At 38.3% G+C, this 20,674-nt stretch overlaps 2 protein-coding genes across 6 annotated transcripts in view; both read right to left on the reverse strand.

Moving 5' to 3' along the window:
* Window positions 1–9,509: 9,509 nt before the first annotated feature.
* dolpp1 (dolichyldiphosphatase 1) lies at window positions 9,510–14,657 on the reverse strand. 3 transcript variants are annotated; one of them, XM_020621033.1, is made up of 8 exons: window positions 14,448–14,657; window positions 13,646–13,746; window positions 13,430–13,514; window positions 12,422–12,521; window positions 11,849–11,947; window positions 11,545–11,673; window positions 11,321–11,410; window positions 9,510–10,825 (listed from the first exon to the last, which is right to left on the reverse strand). In XM_020621033.1, exons 1-8 carry the CDS (start codon window positions 14,521–14,523, stop codon window positions 10,789–10,791), a joined length of 717 nt encoding a protein of 238 aa, XP_020476689.1. In that variant the 5' UTR covers window positions 14,524–14,657; the 3' UTR covers window positions 9,510–10,788. The 3 variants fall into 3 exon arrangements, with proteins under 3 accessions (XP_020476689.1, XP_020476690.1, XP_020476691.1); XM_020621034.1 differs by lacking the exon at window positions 14,448–14,657 and adding an exon at window positions 14,265–14,426; XM_020621035.1 differs by lacking the exon at window positions 14,448–14,657 and adding an exon at window positions 14,142–14,232.
* A 2,584-nt stretch (window positions 14,658–17,241) lies between these two features.
* Window positions 17,242–20,674, reverse strand: part of miga2 (mitoguardin 2) — an 8,670-nt gene continuing 5,237 nt past the window's right edge. For all 3 annotated transcript variants that reach the window (XM_020621083.1, XM_020621085.1, XM_020621084.1), the window contains exons 13-16: window positions 20,046–20,180; window positions 19,889–19,942; window positions 19,685–19,801; window positions 17,242–19,554 (exon numbers count right to left, since the gene is read on the reverse strand). In XM_020621083.1, the coding sequence (XP_020476739.1) occupies window positions 19,345–19,554; window positions 19,685–19,801; window positions 19,889–19,942; window positions 20,046–20,180 (516 nt within the window). In that variant the 3' untranslated portion in view covers window positions 17,242–19,344. The remainder of the gene's footprint in view (window positions 19,555–19,684; window positions 19,802–19,888; window positions 19,943–20,045; window positions 20,181–20,674) is intronic.

Below are 20,674 nucleotides of genomic sequence, written 5' to 3' on the forward strand. Positions count from 1 at the left end.
TTTTGTGATCCCCATCATTAAACCACCTTTTTTTTTTTACTAGCACCTGTTGAGTCCTACCGCAATTCTCCTTCACCCTCCTGGTGAGGGGGACTAAACCATAACAGACAGACACTGCCATCCACAGAGCCACACTACTAGAATAGTGAAAATAATAATAAATAAACTAAACAAGCTATCCTTTTTAAATAAAAATAATAATCCTCACTTTTAGTTATGAAAAAAGTTTTATATTTGGCCCCTAGGAGCTCATATTGTCATTTTACTCTCCAACCACCAAAACTAAAGATGTCAGTTCAATAAACGAGGGGGAGCTTTACATTTTCTGATTGATTCAAGAACTTTTTCATGTTGCTAAAAAATGTGCAAAGCCTAGGGGAGATCTGCTATAAGCCTCCTTTATACGTTACGTCTAACTTTAATGAGATCTGCCAAAAGCACTTTATCACAAGAACACGATAGAGGTGGAGTCAATGCGGTCAATTTAGAAAGAGCAAGACAGTCAGTGCGTTCAGACTTTCTCTGCAGACCCAGGAGCAGAAACTCAGAACTGACACCTCAGAGTGCAGTTATCTTTTGCATAATAGCATCTGGATTTTCTACAATGAATTAACACTACCTCCTCAGAAAATGGGCTTAAAAAAAGATTTGAATTTTTGATCTTCACTATGTAAAAGTAGAGTAATACATTCCTTTGTTTGCTATATTGTAGGATGTATGCTGAGTTTTGTTTGCATTTGAAATCACAGATCTTTAATGACACTATAAGCTTTTATCCACAACCAAAAAAACAGACTGTTCAGATAGGAAAAGCCAGATAGCCAAAAAGCGTTTCAGTAATATTTGTACAGAGAAGGACCTCACAGAGTGTATCGGAAGCGGAAGCAGAGGATAATGGTATTTCTTGTGTAACATGTGTGTTCTACCAGCAGGCAGCCTCTGGGGCGCCTAAGTGTACCATCTGTGACCAGGTCTGCAGTGCCATCCTACCCTGCACTAGTGCCGCTGATGATGACAACATGTTGGAGTACATGACTTCTGCTTTCACTGCCAGAGAACAGTCAACAGGAAGCAGCATCATTTGTTTTTCTTTCTTAGTATAGTTCTGTTTTGTAGCATGAAATAAGACAGGGCTATGCCAACAGATTTGCCTGCGGAGGCTGTTTGAAGGGAGACAACACACATCTCTGTACTTCATGTGAAGAGATGATCTTATTGAACTTATTATGTAACCATGTTTAAGAGAAAGGAGAAGTCCTTTTATTATCAAGTGTGATTTAATGTTTTAATCTTGCTGTGTGATAATCTGTAATTTTCCCCTGTGTGTGATGCAGCCCGGATTTAATATTGGTTAGGATTCAATCTGAAGTTGTATAAACTTGTATTATTTCCTTATGACTAGCATGTGCAGGCCTCACAGAGGAGTTTGCAGACCACAGACCTAACAAGTCCTTTTCATCTTATCCTTTGGTGACATAATGAGTAATTCAGTAAAGCACCGCATGAAGACATGCAACCAAAAAAAAAAGCTAAAGGTCTTAATTAATTAATTTGCAACTGTTAACCAAATGGCAGCTTCACTTGATATAAAGCTAAAGTGAGTTTGTAAAGTTGAATGCTGGTGTTTTCTTGAGTCTGAGGTTTCCCAGAGGGCACAGAGCTAAATCTTTGCGAATTCTATTAGATCTGTAATACAGTGTACAAAATGCAAGAAATATTAATAACAAAATGACTATTGTTATTATAATCCTTGTTATTATGAATGAGTAGATTAGTAAAATAAAAGTTGGTTCGATGCAATGACTGACTTGTCAAACACAGGTGTAGCCAATGGTATTAATAACTGCACACCTAAATGGAGGAGCGATCATGTCTTTGCTCACACCTGTGTTTTTCTTGATATGGTGAGTCAAACAGTTCAACATGAGAAAAATGGGTAAGAACCTCGTTATGAAACCTCTGGTGGACACAAAGTTTCAACAAACATGTTAAGGCACTGATGAGTGAGAGCAGCAACAAGAACATTCATTGCTAACCTTATAGTACATATATGCCCAGATAAGTCAAGCTGTCCTCTTCAAAATGTTGACTTAACTGCAGAGTGGACCATTCAAAGGATATTACGAGAACAGTTATCGCCACCATAAACTGCATTGCAAAAAAGATCACAATGATCTTGGTCTTCAAAGTTTTGAACAGGTCTGTCATTAGCAGCAATGATTGATCTAACAAGGAACAACAAACCTTATTTCATTGCAGAATATTTGACTTGTTTAACACAGGTGTCACCAAAAACAGACAACTCTCAGCTTCTGCTGGAATGTAAATCTCTTTCTGTTCCCCTCTTTAAGACTTGCTTTAACAGATTATAGTCCATAAAATATAAACTATGTTCAATACACTCCAGCATTTTAATATGGCCTTATATTAGATGTATGAGGGTGAGGTATGATCTAGTTTTATATTTTGCGTAAATTCCTTCCTTTCTCTCTCTCTCACACACACACACACACACACACACACACACACACACACACTGTTGCATGTACCATTTACCTGGTGTAAGAAACTGATGCATCAGGTCCATGGAATTAAAAATGCTTTTAAAGTATTTGCAATAGACCTTTCATATACTGAACTACTTGACTTGTCAACAAATAATTGATAATGGTTGCATTTTATTTTTTTCTTACCACGTACTGACACAACTAAATGGAGCCATTGTTATTGTTATTTGTTATACATGTGCTTTTCTTGCTGCTGTTATTACTGCAAATACTTTTTACCAGCTGCTGAAAAATGATCTGTTTCAACAAAATGGACCACTACATTTATGTATTTCCAGGTGAGAATTGAGAAAATAATGTGTCTTGAGCCTTGTATTTATCTTCAAACTGGGGAATTCAATAAATGAGTGTTTATATAGAAGATGGAAAAATGATGATAAAATGCTGCCTCAATTACTGTCTGGAAATTATTATGTGCTACACTGCTGTAGGTCAAATAACTTCTGTAAAAGCTACACACCCTGTGGGGTTTCAGAATTTAATGAGAGTCAGGAAACATAAAAAAAAAACTGTCACAGTAGTGAGGGGTGTCAGTATGGGCAAATATTCATGATGCTGTCAGAAAGCTCAGGGAATCAGAAAAGCATGTGGACTGAGCTTCCTGTGGTTCTCAGATGGATCCATGCTGACTATCACTGCACACTCAATGACATGTTCCATCGGTTAAACACAAAGCATGACAAGGAGCTCCTCAGGAGTAACTTACTGTTTAACTCAATACAGTATTCAGAGGTACTGTATAAAAACTGTGTCACAACATCTTTATGTGCTACAGGAGACATCTGTACCTGTGTTGTGCATTTTATTCTGTTTTCTTTATTTTATTTGGCCAAATCCTAAAGTAATCCTCTGAAAGCATGTTTCCTGAGAGTATTTGGATGTGCCCAGTGTTCAGCTTCCTTCTCAGAGCTGGACCACAAATCAAGCGACAAGCAGCAATGGTTGAGGAGGTGACCAAGATCCAAGGACCTGTCTAACTGAACTACAGCGCTCTTTGGCAGGGACAAGAGATTTTGCTGGAAAGACACCAGTCAGTGCTGCACTTCACAAATCGGCACTGTGTGGGAGAGAGTCCAGGTGGCAGCTGACAGCAGCCTGGAGTTTGCAAAAAAGGCAGTGAAAGATTCTAAGTGCATGACGCAAAAGACTGTGGTCTGATTAAATGAACACTAAAGAATTCTGCTAAATGCAAACAGACATTTTTAGTGTAAGTTAAGCATTATAATGGAAGCATGACGTTCAGTAGTGGGGACAGAGTATATGAAACTTCAAGAATGTTGGAAATTGCAAATTAAGCCAAATATTGTTTTGTTTTTTTATATGGAAAGTTACTGATGTTCTGTCAGGAACATAACTGCATAATTGCAAAATATGTTGAATTAATAAAGATTTGAAAATCTGCAAAAGCATCAAAGAAAACCTTACCAGCTCCTTAGAGAAATGATCCACTGTGTTCACCATCTCTTAGTTTTATCTGTTTGCTGCTTAGTGCTAGACAGGTAGTGTAGTCAACTTATCAAAGTTTATCTTGCTGAAAACGTCCTGCTACAGTTAGAAATGAGAAAGGTGAGAGTGAAGGGAAACAGTCCATTTTTTTTATAATAACACCGTGTCAAATGACAGTGAGAATACTGTGTACAATGTGAAACAAGTCACGTACGGTGATACACCTACAAACCAGATGAACATGCAGCTCCCCCTTGGCTCATTGCTTAGCAGTTCATCTTGCAACCTGACTGTTTTGATTCACTGTCACAGAGCTGTTTTCAGCTGCAGCCCTTTTCACCAAAAAAGTTCTAAGAAACCCATTGCACACTACCTGCTCAGCACCTAACAATGCCCAGACACAGCCAGACACTAGCTAGTGACTAGCTGGTGAACACATCAGAGCAGCTGAAGAGACAGATGTTTCCCTCAGCAGCTGGTAGAGAACAAAAACAAAGCTAAAAGAAGAATAAGTACCATTACATTCACCTGTTTGCCAGCAATACAACTACAAATGAATGATGATGTGGCTTTTTATCTGCAGGGTGTGCAGAAATAAACAAAAATTCTGCTGATTTAAGTGGTCACAGTGGATGCACTCCACTGTATATTCAGTTGTCTGTAAAACTCAAATATTCTTATTTGTTTCTACAGGTTCACAGCTCACTGTTTCACTGAGGTGAAGAGGGTTGCATGGCCCAAAGGTGTGCCCCATTTGTGCAGCTTTCACCCCCATCTTCTCAAATGTGAAACTGACTCATAAATTAGAGTACAACTTGTGCCAATTAGATCCACTCTGTAGCTGTATGAGACAATGAGGCATAGATTTTACTAGAACAGGTGTATAGAGCAGATGTACATTTGTACAAAATTGGATATAAATAGTGTCATGCCGCAGCTGAAGAACTGTATTGGTGTTTTGTTTGTTTGTTGTAGCCACTGCAATATTAAAATTAGCTCAACATAAGCACCATATTGTGTAAAAATAGCACCACATGTTCACCAGCTGGTCCAGGACCAAAGAGAGAATCTCTGCTGTTTCCCTCACTTTTTCCTTATTGTCTAAATAAAGGCAAACAAAATACAAGAGGTGAGACACCAGAACTGAAAAAAATCTCAGCAATCAAAGCTTTTAAATCATCTTGCAATGTCAGAGTTTTGGAGATTATTTCTAGACTATGACAAAATTTAATCCAGGTACTGTAACTATGCACTCACCAAACTTTAATGTCAAAGGACAGAGCTTTCACTATTACTGCACAATAGATACTGTATATGCAAACAACAGTGTAATCACAATTTGACTCCCAATAATTTTTGTCCTTTAGATAACTGTTTTGTCCTTGAACCAGCCCATGATGCAAGGTAACCTCTACGTTCCACAGAAGAGTTTAGGATAGTGTGTTCTGCCCCCTGGTGGAGAAACTGTGGAAAAACTAAGACAGGAATGAAGTGCAGACATTAAAACCTTTTGACATTGACCTGAACATCATATTACAGTGAATGTTATTTGTATATAAGTCATTGATTTATCGAACATTCTGTTGGTATTTTCATAAAACTAAATGGGATAAAGAAATGTACAAGAGTAGTGCTGTCGCCTCACAGCAAGAATTGTCCGGGTTCGAGGCTGGGCTGACCTGAGGCCTTCTGTGTGGAGTTTGCATGGGTTCTCTCCAGGTGCTCCAGCTTCCTCCCACAGTCTAAAGACATGTAGCTTAGGTTGACTGGTGACTCTAAATTGCCTGTGAGTGTGAGTGTGTGTGGTTGTATGTCTCTAGCACTCTACATATATTATTAGTTACTTCAATAAGAGTAAGACTTCTCAGACAAAACAAAAAATAAGATGTATTAAAAACTATAAAACATCTTATTATCAAGTCATTTTTGTCTAGAACTGAGTCCTAGAACTGGGACCTACAGACATTTGAATAAGTGTCCACAAAATATCAACACTTGATGATTTTACTTTCTCAGCAACTTATATGGAAAATCTAGATTATTTTTCACTTTTTTCTCACTGATTTTCTCACACAATTCAGTGAATTAGTGAGCTGCTTTAAGATCTTAGATCAGATTAAGGTATATTTTGCTCATTATGACCTTTTTATATTCAAAAGATGAAAAAACCAAAGGCAGAGAAAGAGAGAGAGAGAGAGAGAGAGAGAGAATAAGAAACCAGCCTGGGGAAGTGAAGAAGCTGCCGTCACTTTAACATTTGCTAAAACACTGTTGTAGTTAAGTATAGCATACGATCAGGTTGTTTGTTGTATTGTATGTTCTATCCAAGAGACCAAAAAGGAAACCTGAGGGCGACTGTTTGAACATACCTTATGCCATTGCTTATACACTTGTCTAAAAATGTATCTGTACAAACACTTTGTTTACATGTTTCAGTGGAAGAGACAGAGGTTCAGGAACTACACGTCATCACAGACTCTCCAGGGTTTCAAGATACATTGGCAGGGTTGATATACTGTACGTAAATGCCTTCATTAAACTCACCTTCATTATTTAAGTTTTATTTATGTTGTTACCCTGTTTCCTGATTTCTTTGCTATTTTCTTTATTACAATTGGTGAATCTATTTCAGCTTGAGTATAACTAACCCTTCAATGATATTTCACAGCTCAAAATGGGCTCCACCAAATGATTGTCAAGACTATTAAAGGGATAGAAGCAGCTGAATGAAGCTCACAGAGACTCACATGCTTGTCTTAGCTGGTAGTGTAAGTTACAGAAAGCCTGTGTGATAGGTCTTAAACAGATCTGTGCCGATCTCATTACAGTCCTTAAAGCACATGTACTGTAAGCCGGGTGCCATCTAGTGGTACTGGATCAACAGTAGAAGCAGGAGAAACACATTGTATACAACGAAGGATTTGACCCAACATGTATTTTTGACAATGAACTTCATGTGCATTACCCTAAGAACAGGAATTATTCCAAAATGATGAGTCATCAGTGAAATATTGCAGGTGTTACTGATACTGGAGTTACTGCATAGTGAACTACTGTACAGGCAAGTGTCTGAAACATTACTGGAGCAAAAAAATCATTCTTAATCTTCATTTATCAAATCAAATCTTCTTAAGGCACTGTGACTACACTTAAAGAGCACGTGCTTATGGTATTTGCATTTTACACAATGCATGTGTGAGTTGTGACTGTACATGTATACTGAGTCCAACAATGGTGTTCAAGCTTTTGACAGTAAATTTCCTGATTTCAATGAACAACTTCCATTTCTAAGACAGAACACACTGCCAGTGTCCTGTGAGATGCAACTGTGAAATCCTTGCCAGTGTCTGTTGGCAGAAATTTTACTTGCCTGTCAGTAAAAGAAGAAAGAAAGAAAATGAGGAAAGGAAAATTAAATTATGAAGACAATGTCAGTGTTTGTCTTCAGGACCTAAATGCAAAGAAGCTGGTTGAGTCAGTTCAAACCCCCTTGATTCAGACTTTTTAATGACCTTTACTGTCTAACAAACATGTCACCATTTGTGGACTTTACTGCAAAACACGTCACACAAATCAGCAGCTCAATGGAAAATATTCTGAGCATCCTGTTGGTTTATGTCCTATCGTCTTTTAGTAACATCTTAAGTTCAAAGCACAGAACCTAAAGTTATCAAAAACGCACATGTACCATTACTTATTATTACAAAGCAAATGCAAAGCTTAGCCAAAATGTGAGCGGATATTTCAGCCAATCCAATGAATCACATGGAACACATCAACTGTGGAACAGATGAAGTTAGACAGCAGCTTGTTAATCAAACCGGGGCCACTGTTTGATTAGCAATTTAATTTGTTCCCCAGGGAACAGATTAAAGTGAATATCAATCAGTGAACTGCATTCATCTCACATATCAAAAATGCAGAATAATAGATCTAGAATAGGCTGGTATTATTCTTCATTTTGGTCAAGACAACCCCTCCCCCCAAAAAACCCAGAAAAGTGTTAGCACGTCTCTCAGTACTTCTATAAATTCCCTACTTTGTTTGTGGCTCTTAACCACAAGTCTATTGTTTTACTGAAGTCATATATCTTATATTTATGTGGAGGAAATAGAGCATTTACTGGTAACTAGTTTCAGCTGTGGATTGGTACATATCCAGCAGCAGAATAGTCTGGAATTGACTGAAAATAAACTGCAATAGCCAAGTTAATTGGTGTTCTTTTAATTATTTTGGCACTGAGATACAGTATAAACTATATCAGTATTTACTGCCACATTTATAATTTTTACTTATTACACATTTCACTCTTCTAGAAGCAAACTGCTGCGTAGTTTGAGGCTGACTGAGGCTGTGGAGTGATCATTTGCTGCTTTACATTGTACATTGTGACATAATCATAGTGTTGTAATAACAACTCCAACCAGTTGATGTCAAGCCTCCTGATTTTTAAACTGAAGTGTGTAATACAGTATGCCTCCATGTATAATGTCCAGGCAGACTATGGCCATAACTACAGACTAGAATTAAACATCTGTTCAGTGGAGTCAGGCTCAATTCAATAAAAACACATCTGTAGGGAGAATGTGACTAGTTCTGAACCACTGACACGCATCCAGAAACAATTTCCACTGAAGTGCTCACTGCTCATCCAAACAGTGCAGGTCAGACAAACTAGCTTAGAGAAACAGAAATAGGTCAAGGACTTCATCGTTTCTATCTCAGCGATGCCTGTTCCCAGTGGGTGTTTGGGGATAGCCTGAGGTTACACCTGAAAAGTGAATCTAAAATGGAATGGGTTGTTTAAATGGGGCCGATGTTTCTTTTGTGCTCTGCAAGTCACGAGGATAGGCCTGAAGTATATTTTCATGCAGTTGTCAACAATCCCCTTGGAGAATAGAGTGCAGTCGAGAAATGCTTGACGCTCCCTTGTCTGAACTGAACAAAGGACTATTTTTCATTTGTCACCTCCACTCGCTTATATAGTCTATGTACTTAAACACTTCTGTCTCTGGTAAATAATATTTGTATGCATTGGTACACATTTTCCACAGTAGTTTATCGCTTTGGGGGGAAAAGGGGTTGGAAAAATTTCACTGATTAATGTTCGCTTTATCAGATCATACCAGCAAATCTGTATTGTATCAAAGAACATATGGCCTGCTGTTATATTTTAACCATCTGCTCTGGTCCACTGCTTTGATCAAGACTGAAATACATCTGAACCACTGTTGGAGATAAATTATGTTAAATTTGGTCCTCACAGTGAATTAACTTTGGCTCATGCCCACCTCCAGATGACCTGCAATCACTTCGTGATCTTTGTGTGTTGTGGCATCAAGATGTCTGTTCAGTTCTCTCGACTACGAGTGGAAACTACACACGAATGGAAAATGTAGCGAGCGGTTAATCAGACTATCAGTTTCCTGTTTCAAGTAATGCTTAACTTTGAATGCAAAAAGTAACCGGAAGTATGACACTGGAACCATCTGTTGTACATAAACACATTTTTATTCAGCCTGATATAGGTTACACATGAAAAAAAACATATTCCAAGAGAGCTACTTCCCTTTGTGGAGCTAATAATGAGTTTTAAATCAGCTTCAGATCTCCACTTGACAGCTTTCAACATAAGCTGCCATGGCTGGAATTAAGCATATAATCACATGCTACGACTGACCTGAGGCTTTTTTTTTTGTCCTTTCTTCAAAAAGAAAACGTATCCCCTCAGCAGTCATTATGTAAGTTCTCTCCCTAAATGATATGGAATGTTATCTTGGAAAAGCAATTAAAAAGAAACTTTTCTGCAACAGCAGAAAACAAGATAAGAAATGGAATATAAAAAGGAAAACAGATTCCCAGAAGTCTGTTCCCAGGCTGCTACTGTGTGCGAGACCTTAAGAAAACACCACCTCAGTCCACGTTGTGATCAGCAACAACTGAAACCTGCTGTGAGTCAGTCTCATTATCCTCAAAGTGGATATGAACAGAAACCACAACCTCAATAGTACAAAAGGTACACCGAATTTACATTGCTTGCAGATCAGCATTGGAGTCTAATAGATTAGGACTGACAGTCATAGACACAAAGCAAAGACTGATGAGAGAAAAGGGGGAGGAGGGTCTCAACGTGTAACTAGTGTTAGTCGTTTTCTTTCGACTTGTAAATTTCAAAGTGCAAATTTTCATTTATATTACATCATAACCAATTTTAGAAATGGTTCAACAATGAAAAATGGTTAAGTCTACATACCCCCAACCATGCCATAAACCCCTGCCCCGTGTCCCACCGACTATCCATCAATTAAAAAAAAAAAAAAAAAAGGAATCACTAAATACATGCTGTAATGACACCCACCAATTTTTTGAAACTTCACCAAAGCCTCCTCGAATCTCTTCCAGTACACTATTACTGTCAGCGTGCGTTTATAGTTAAAATATATATATTAATCTATCATTAAATAGTATGCCTCTTGCACAGTCTTGCATGCATCAAAGAACATTTTGGGCAAGCTGTACAAGGAGGAGAGGCGTGTGGAGGGACTTGCACCGGCTGCAGGCTCCGGGCCAGGTCCAGGCACTCTTTCACCACCTGTAAACGGGTTCTGCCCTTTGCTCCTTGCAACCATGTCCAGAAAAGTCCAGAAAAGATGGGGTTCTCCAGTGTGTTTGTCAAATGAGCATATGTTTGTGTGTGTACATTAGAATGTGCGTGTGTGTGTGTGTGTGTGTGTGTGTGTGTGGTCCTAAACTCAGTTTCAAAGAACTGTGTAGATCACTGTAGTTTTGTTCCAAGCTTACGTTGTCTGTTCCTAGAAGAAGAAAAAAAACAAAAGAACAGTCTCCAACATACTAAAGAATTTAAAAAGCAGAAATTCCACAAGGCAGTCAATTCATTATGAAACTGCATTATACAATGAAGTATATGTGCCTTTTAGCAACAGCAGTCTGTCTCGACAGATCTCTGAGAGAACGACAAGCCAAGCTATCATAACCTATTAGCTTTGCTAAACCATCCACTTTCTAATTTACCCTCCTCTGTTGGAGTATTACCCATTCTACAACAGAGGGACGGTTTGTAGACAGTCAGGAAACAGTAGTCGATGGTACAAATAATTCTTTTGAATACACTGCAAGACTGTCTCATTAGCAAATGAGCTAAGGCTGACTAGTGCTAGCATGTAACCAACAATGTATGCCACCAGTCGGTCAACTTCACTGTGCTATTTTTTGGCATTACTGGGCTTCAGTTGTGATACTGTAGGTGTGGTGTAGTGGGTGAGTACATCTCCAAGTCAGTATCTCACCTTGCCTCTGATCTGGTCACTGTATACTCAAACCATAAGATGTTGGGGATCAGGCTTGTGTCTCGTACCAGGAAGTACTCTGATATTGGCCTAGGAATTGTAAAAAGGAAATTGACAGAATATTACAAAAACCATAATGGACTAGTTTTATTCACAGGCTGAGAATGAAAATTGTCTTCTCCTGTTACACAAGGAGGAAGTAGATAAATGAGAGCACTATTTACCATGCTGCTATTTTGGGGAATAACGGTGTCAGCACCTCTTGTGTGAAAAAGAACCAGATTATACCAATTGTAGTACCGGCCACTCCACCATAGACAACCTGGCTCCAGGTGTGATACAACAGGTAGACTCTGAGAATGACAGAGTAAGAGGAAGAAAGGCAATGTTCAAGAAAACAAATTGTACTTGGAGCAGCATGCAAGTATAAAAAAAGAAGAGTCAGACTTGGTGTTTTCACAAAATGTTACAAAAGAAAAAGTACAATTTGGTTCCCGGTGTCATTAGTGAGCAGGCTTAGTACCTTACCTGCTGTATGAAACTGATAAGGCCATGCCCAACAGGATGATGGACAGTATGTGTCTCCACAGCAGGTCCACACACCGAGCATTGTTCGTTTGATGCATTCTGAAAAGAGACATGAACAGGACTTCACACTGTAGCATCTACTTCCTGTAAAGGTGGGATGGCACTAATGAGTGATACTCAAAAACATGAATTCAATTCATGTAACAGTGCTATCTATTCAAACAATAGCTGATTTCAGTTGTAGAAAGAATGTCACTAGGTGACGTCAAACTTTTGACCATGTCCTGGAAAAACCCCACAAAATAACAGATACAAATAGAAATGCATGGCAGTGATTTAATATAGCTGGAAGTGGCACAAAAAATGTTTTGTCAGCTTTATCATTTTAGATACAAACATACCAGCAAAATTAAAATGTTATTCAGATCTTGATTCTTAAGATTTCCAGAGATTTACAGTCAACAATCTCTTTCTATTGTGTGAAGCACTTTGGTCAGCTAGATGTTGTGATATATAAATAAAATTTTGACTGACAGTTAAAACTCCTCAAACAGCAAGAAGAAACAATCTCACCTTAAATAAAGGAAAAGAAAGAAGTAAACAACAAAGAACCAGATAAGCTGGGAATGACTGGAGGGCATCCCATATTCTGAGGGCAGGTTTGTGTGGGACCCTGGAGAAAGGAAACAGAACCCGATATACATAATCATTCACAAAATGTATGTATGCATGAAGGTGTATGATTTTTTTTTTCCCCATCAATGTGATGAAGCACCATGATTTGAGTATTTAATTTAGATGAGCCAAAATCACAACAAAAATAATGTCACTTTTCATTGTTTTACATAACTGTACACTAAATAACTGGGGTTTCATACTGTTGATTGGACACAAGATCACATTAAGCTGTAAGGGCATTATAACAAGCACTTTATTTTTACATTTTATAGACAGAGCAATGAGTGGATTAATAAAGGAAATAAGCAGAAGAACCAATAATACAATTAATCATTAGTTTTAGCCCTAGAATAAGTTAGAGCTCTAAATGACAATTACGTTCATCACAAAGTGGTGCCTTCAACATCTTAGTTTTCCTGACAACAGTCACAAATTCAGACATTTGGTTAAATTATTAGAAAAAACACTGCTTAAAAAAAAAAAAAAGACTATTCATTTATCAAAAATGTTTTTGAAAATATTTAATTGTTGTATTTAAAAAAAAACAACTATAAATGTGGACATATGGTGACAGAAGATGTTTATCATATTGTCCAGCATTTGTGGTGGCCATTATATTGATAAAGCATTGTAATCTGCTGCTTCAGCCTCAGTAACAGAGTAACACTTTCAATTCAGTATGATGCAAGCATGTTATACTAATGAAATTCACGCATTAAAAATGAATTATGGAACATCTTTCTGTTGCTTTCTTTACCTGCCTATTATTGAGGGAATGTGCATTACACAGGATGCCAGTTTCTGATCATAATACAACCTAGTGTGAGGAAGACAGACTAGACAACTCGTAACTGAGACAATTATATTCTGGCTGACGTGATGCCACCGTCTTCCTCCACTCACCTGCACAGGGGCGTGGTTCTCTGAGAATGTGCTTCAGGACCCAGTTCACCCCTTCGTTCAGGATGACACCACCAAAGAAGGAAATCTGTAGAGATAAAAAAGAAAGCCGGTGAACAGGAGTGCTCACAAACCTTCCTGTCAGACAGTTAACAGCTTGACTGACTTTACATGTGATGCTTTTTCTAAAACAACTCAAAGTGCGTGTGCGGCTCTCACCGTGTGCAGCTCCCGTTTAAACACTATGAGCGTTACGAAACCCACAATAATTGCTATGGGTAGCAGACTGATGTAGGCCAGCATTCGCCCGGTCAGATCATCTAAAACAGTGACATAGTAACGTTATTGGTGTTAGGATATTTCATAAACATAAATAAAGACACTTGGTGGGAGTGACACCAACTCAGTAAACCCGGATGCCTTGAATATTTAATTGTGAACACAGGCATGAAGCTGTTGTGCTGGAGTAAAGCTCTGGAGTAATTAGTCCATCATCTAACTAACAGACCACATTATATGATAGTGTTAGTTAGGTCAGCTCGGTGCAACGTGGTTTATAATAGTTATGCTAATCAATTTTAGGCCAATGGGCTAGCTACTGTTAGCATTAGCCCTGGCAACAACGTTGTAAGATGAAATAGCTAGTTATTTCCACCACAATCATAAATCACACAGTGCTGTTCAGAATGCTTGAATTTTGTCGAATAATTCTTACAGCCTACAGCTTATTCGCCCATTCGTGAGAGAAAAACATCAAAGCCGATTTTAAAACAGCTAGCAGGCTACATAGCTTCCATTGTGGACATTATCACCAACTACGCATGCGGCGCCGCCTCACTATTTTGCAGTCCGGGACACATTCCCTGCTGTGCTCGGGTCTTTACAGCATCTCACGATTTGGCAGTATCGCCGACGGCCGTGTCCATTCAGCAGGGAAAACGCACGCAGTCCTCGAAAATTACAAAGCTAACGGTGTTCAACAGAGCTCAAGTAGTTAGAAGAATATGCTGAGTTGACGTACCCTCGGGGAACTCTACGTGTGTCAGAGATATGGACCGCCATCGAAGTGGTGCCGAGCACTGCTCCTCCAACGCCATCTTACCCGGACACAACCGGGCAGCCCCAGTGAAACGCCCCAGACACGTGTCTAACCAATGGTGAGCGGAGATCTGTGTTCAAACGGGCTCAGTGCAGTGTGCATCTCATCTCATCTCATCTCATCCCCAGTGTGCAGCCAATCCCAGCTGCACACTGGGGATGACATATACTGCCCATAGAGAAGAATTATTGAATGAACAGAAACACAGAAGTCCAGCAGTCCAAATTAAAGCAGCGAACTGCACTCGTTCAACAAAAAGATATGGATTTCTCATGATTGCTAAATTACTGTGGGCTATAAATCACTAACCACCTGGGTCATAAATAATGTCCTCACCAGGTATTTGCCCAGATATTTACTATAAGCATAAATCTAAATGGACAGATTATGAAATGTTTCTAACAAATCACCATTTGTAAATGATTTACAAGTCGTAAATAATAGTTATTTAATAAGCATAAAGCAAAAAAAATCATGAAACTGTATCTTAAGGTGTTATTATAAAGGGGTCCCAATAAGTTTCCCTTGCTAATATTCACAAACCGACAAGAGCTTATGCTGAACACCACTTTGTAATGCTGTAATACAGCTGACATTTCACTCACCTGCCATCTTATTAGGTACACTTAAACTAATGTAGTCTAATACATCAGTCCTGCAATAAATCCTCCTCCATGTAGGTGATAATGTTCCATTTGTGTTGAAATAGTTTTGTTTTGCTGGTGACCATAGATGGAGGACATAAATGTTTCATCAGATTTGCTAACAATCCATCAACAGTAGTTGAGACAAGGAAAGGAAAGAGAAGGAGATCACCTGTCAGTAGTATTTGTCCTGTCAATCCATTCATTTGTTTTTGAGATATTTCAGTTTGGAATGAAATCATGGACTATCTGACTTTAGAGTTTTTGTTTGACATGTGCTTGAGAAATGAATAAAATGGAAATCTGCCATAAAGGGAGGTGAGTTTGTATAGCCTACATTTAAGACTAGAAGGCAAAAGTATCATAATAACTGTGTGGAATCTTACAAATGTAGTATAAACTGTACATAGTAAATATGTATGTCATAGTGTATTGTAACCCAGATTTGACATTACCTTGTGTAAGCACAGGAATATTCAGAATAACGTTGCTTTGGTCAAAAGCAACTGGGATCTTTGTATCTTTCAGTTCTGTGTAATACACATTTTGGGTTTTGCCCCCTTGTGGACAATCTCCTGTTACTGACACTTAAGAATAAGGATTTAGCCATCTCAGAACATCTTCATCAATATTCTTTTACCTATAGCCTCTTCAAGGACAGTGTATTAGTTTGATTTCTTGTGGGACATGAAATACAACAAACCATTATCAACTGGGAAAAGGCATGATAAACAGTTCAGTAACAAAAAACATTTATTATGGAGAATCAAAATCAATTTACAGTTGCTGGCATTGTAATTCAACAATAGAAAAGAAAAGGCATGAAGAGGACACTTGTAATGCACAACAGTGACATTCTTTCTACATTTTGGCCATCTGTGTAAAACTCTATAATCTACTGAATGTACACTACAAAGGCGAGTCCACAGCTGGATTTGACTTTCAAATGATTTTAAGTTCCTATGCATTTTCTTTAAATTATTTCTAACTGGGATTTTCCAAGCTTACAACAACAACTAGGGCTAAGCCTGGGCCTAAAGGCTGCGGGGATACAATGATCAATGCATTTAACATGCAAAGACTGGTGGAGGACTTCAACTCTGATCATCTACTGTCAGTACACAGAAACAGCAGACCAATCTGATACAAGACTACACATTAGCATTTTTCCATAATTGCATTTACCTGCATGATGCATGCGGTGTGATACTGTACAATAACAATATTGACTAAAACATGGGAGAAAAAGTTTTTAAAGATGTTCATCAGGGATTGGACCACACATAGACTAAAGTTAAAATAGGAGAGTAAAATTAAGACCAAAACTACTTATGACAGTAACCAGAATAAATCATTTCCATAGTTTTCTGGGAAATATAGTTTCTCTACTATATGTATATCATGTATGCTCTATATTAATATATAATTTGTCAGTTGTATGATGCAATAAATAAATACTCTGTATAGCTGAACTCTCAAACTGGTTATTAAAAAGAGCTGTGGGACATTCTTGAATCTTTTTCTCATAAAAGTGCAAAATACTTAACAACAAAGCTGCACATCTGTCAAAACAAGGAACTGAATTTACTGTAAAAGCTCTATTTACAGTGATGTAGCCAGGACTATATAAGAACACAATGATGCATGTAAGAAACAACATTTCTGAGCTCTGAATTTCACAGGCATGTTGCAACAAAAGCATAATGTAGATTATCAATTATATGATTATGAATAATCTTCTTCCCCAAGAACCGTATATCACAAAATGATCAGACAAAATGTTGCAAGCTTTAACAAGCACACATACTGTACTTCTGCCATTCAGTAACTTTTTCATTATGTTTCATTCATGTTTCTGACAGTCTCATAAACAAACTACATGACACAAACCTGCTTTTACACTAATGTGGTGACCTATGTGAAGATCGCAACAAAGGACCTTTTAAATTGGCATCTTAGTGCCCCTTTAGTATTGATAAAACAGAGGATTCAGGGGTTCTCATCATCTCATCAGTGCACTTATGTTGGTACAACACTTGGTACTTCATTACATGTCATCATGAAAGCCAACAAACAAACGATATCCTAGTTAAGACAACTACAGTAGATGGCACCATTCCATTGAGTGGCCATGCCAATTTTTAAAATGTTACGAGAAGAAGCTGACATACAGGACGTGTACGGTGATGAAAACTATCCGTGTGTGTTTCTAATAAAATTTGTTTCTGAACATGTTAGGCGACGGTGTGCACTTTCTTAAACCTTCACAGTATTAAAAGCACAGGTGTAAATAATAAAATGAATGACCATGGAATTCTGCTCTAGGGTCCTTGTACTGTGTATACTGGCTCACATAGGATTATCACTACTGCATTAATGTGCAAGTAGCTTTTTACCGTTAGAGTTGGTAGAGCAAAGCAAATTTTAACTACAGTTGCAAACCCCCCCCCCACTCTCATGAAGGCATTTCTGAACAAAAGGCGAGTCTCCAGCTGGAAACAAGACAGAAAGAGGAAGGTTGCTGCTAAGAAATGATGAAAATATAAGTGTTTTAGAAATACTTGAGACTGCATTGAAAACAGGTTGGAATATTGATATTGCACTGTTGGATGTTTTCACTTGTAATAAAAGAAAAGACTAAGGATTCAAATGCAGACTAAAATGGCTTGAGGAAATTTTGTGCACTGAAAAGTGTAATATATTTTGTAAGAAGATCGCGTTTTGTATGAAAAACTCACACTGCAAAATTGTAGCTGCCAAATAAATGCAGTGGAGGAAAAGTACAATATTTCCCTTTGAAATATAGTAAAGTAGATGGATAGGAAGTAGGACAACCGAATAGAACAGTCATTGTTAATAAATCAACAACAGCTGTGCTTTTCCTGCTATGACAAGTCAAAATGTCTGCTGTGAAAAAGACCTACTAAGTGAAAACAGCAGATGTTTTTGAAACCTTTTCCTCATCCACAGTCTGTATCCTTGAAGTTTAGAACAGCCATACAACATTATACACTGAAAACACAACTTCATGTAACTTGTCTGTGCAACATTTTGCCCCAAACTACTTCGTATCCAGTGAATTATACTTGGCAATTTTACAACTTAGGCCCAAATGTATACAAACAATTCAAGTATCCCAACTAATTAACTGTGAGAGTATGAAATACGCATCAGCTAATATTGATTTCAAGTTACTTCTTACTTCCTAAGAGCAGTGATGTATTTTTGGTTACACCTTCAAAACTGGCAATAACTCTCTATGAAGGTATTCACATAGTGTCTGTGGTATTTTTTTGTGCCTCTGTTCCATTTAAAGTTTATGTTAATTGCCGGATAAAATCTGAGGGATCACTGTGATGTAGACAAAGTAAAAACCTCACAAAACAAAACAACTATTTTCCTCTTAGCTGGATCCCTGTTATGTCCACTTTGTGAAGAAACTGTGGTCTGGACTCAGACTGAAGCTTAGGAATGACTGAACCTCTATATGATTAACATAATTTTACATCTTTTTGCATTTAGCATGGCCTCTTTAATTTGTAACATAAAACCAAACTAGAATAGATAAGTCCCCAGTTTAAAGAGGATTTACTGTGAGCACAGTGAGTGCTGAGATGAATCCATTATGCCCTTTATCACATAGAACAAGTTTCAGTTACTGTCATGGTTTAACAAATATCCACCCCCACTTTAAATTAAAATCTGCACATACACAATATTGACAGACTGATGCACCATTTCTTTTCACATAATCATGAAGAGTATCCCACCAAGTTCAAGAGGTGATGAATGAAAGGCTATAATGTACCCACTGGTTTTCTGAAGAGACTCACTCACTCCATGTGGAGTAATAATGTAGAAGGTCCAGTCTTTCTGTTGGGATTGCTTCTGTCAGGTGTGTTTTTAAGAAGTATCCATGTCACCCAACAAGTCCTCACACGTCTAAGATTGCATTGGCTACAGCTGCCATTCTCAACAGGCAACACAGATCCAACCGGTCTCTGTGATTAATACCAGTAATCCTGTAGGTCTGGTGAAAACATATCCTCTGATAGTAGTTGTGTTTGATGAACACAGATGAGTCAATGATTACTGCTGGTTCGGCATCAGGAGCATGATTCAGTCCAGTGGCATTGCTTTCAGTCTCTACAAGCCCCAAGAGGCCCTTGGCGACCTTAGTCGTTGTTGCTGGGCTCTGAAGGACCCTCTGTGTCTCTGGGAAGGGCACCATTGAGCTCCAGAAGGCTATTGATTCCCAGATATCCAAGTAAAATGTCACTTCTGCGGTGGGAAAGCTGCAGGATGTCCTCAGCCAAGCACTGGGAAGAGGTGAAGCGGACTTTGTCGTGGTCAAACATATCCTTAAGGTACTGCACGATTTGTTGCTGCAATGGAGAGGAGAAAAGTGAACTCAACAGTTTGACCGGCTTGTATAGTGCTGCTCACGATCACTAAGCTGAACTTCATGTGTGAAGTATACACAGTATACATATTTTTGGTCCCGTGTGCTCCTACCTTGAAGACAGTACACACTTCACTTAATTGTTGCCTGGCTCCCAAAAACCCAAAAGCCAGAACAGGGCTCACATGTTCTGATATAGAATAGAAGTGGGAGATAAACCCATCAGGAACCTATGAAGTAGAGTAATAAGAGAAATGGAGGAAACTGCAAAAAACAAAATACAATAAAATATATTCATTTTTCAACTGTAATCTCACCATAAGAAGACGCCGTTTGGCTTTTAGGACTGACCAGCAAGCAGTTGCCAGAGCCTAACATAAAAACACAACTCTATTACTGGAGTAAGTTAGAACCAACTTACTGTGGCATAATCATGGAATTTGAGTGTGCATACACGTGTGGATATAAATTTACTGTCTCTTTGAAGCTGTCAGAGAGCCAGCGGTTCCTCAACACAGCTACCACAGAGGAGGGAGGGTTCTCCAGGTCATCAAAGGCATCCATCAGAATGAAGTCCAACACTATGTCGAAAAAGTTCATGCACACCACCTGCAGAGATCATGACATGAGATCAGAACATGAGAACACGAGGAAGGTTTTAACAATGAGTCCCTGTTCTGTTAATATTTCAGCTGCAGTAATACACAGTTCTGCCAACGGGGTCCTGCTATTCCAATGATCAACAGTAGGTGGCAGTCATGTCAAGAAGCTATCAAAAAGTAGAGGGTTCATAATAAAATTGATTATAGAACAATGGGACCAATAAATAAGTGATTAATATATTAATTATAAATGAAACCTACAAATAAACATGAAATGAAAAATATAACAGAGCGTGACAAGGAGCCCAAACATACAGCCAGATCTTCAAAGACAAGAAGTACATTGATTCCTACTAAATATCTTTTTTTTTAGTTATTTCACTGCATTTTCCCTCCTGGGACAGCCTTTTTTAAATTTATTTCAGGATCATGGTTACTTGTTAACCAGCCTCTGAGGACTGGATCAACAATATTGAGCTGACAGGCATCTTAAGCAGGAAT

The sequence above is a fragment of the Monopterus albus genome, unplaced genomic scaffold (assembly GCF_001952655.1).
Source record: "Monopterus albus unplaced genomic scaffold, M_albus_1.0 scaffold253.1, whole genome shotgun sequence".
Taxonomy (NCBI): Eukaryota; Metazoa; Chordata; class Actinopteri; order Synbranchiformes; family Synbranchidae; genus Monopterus; species Monopterus albus.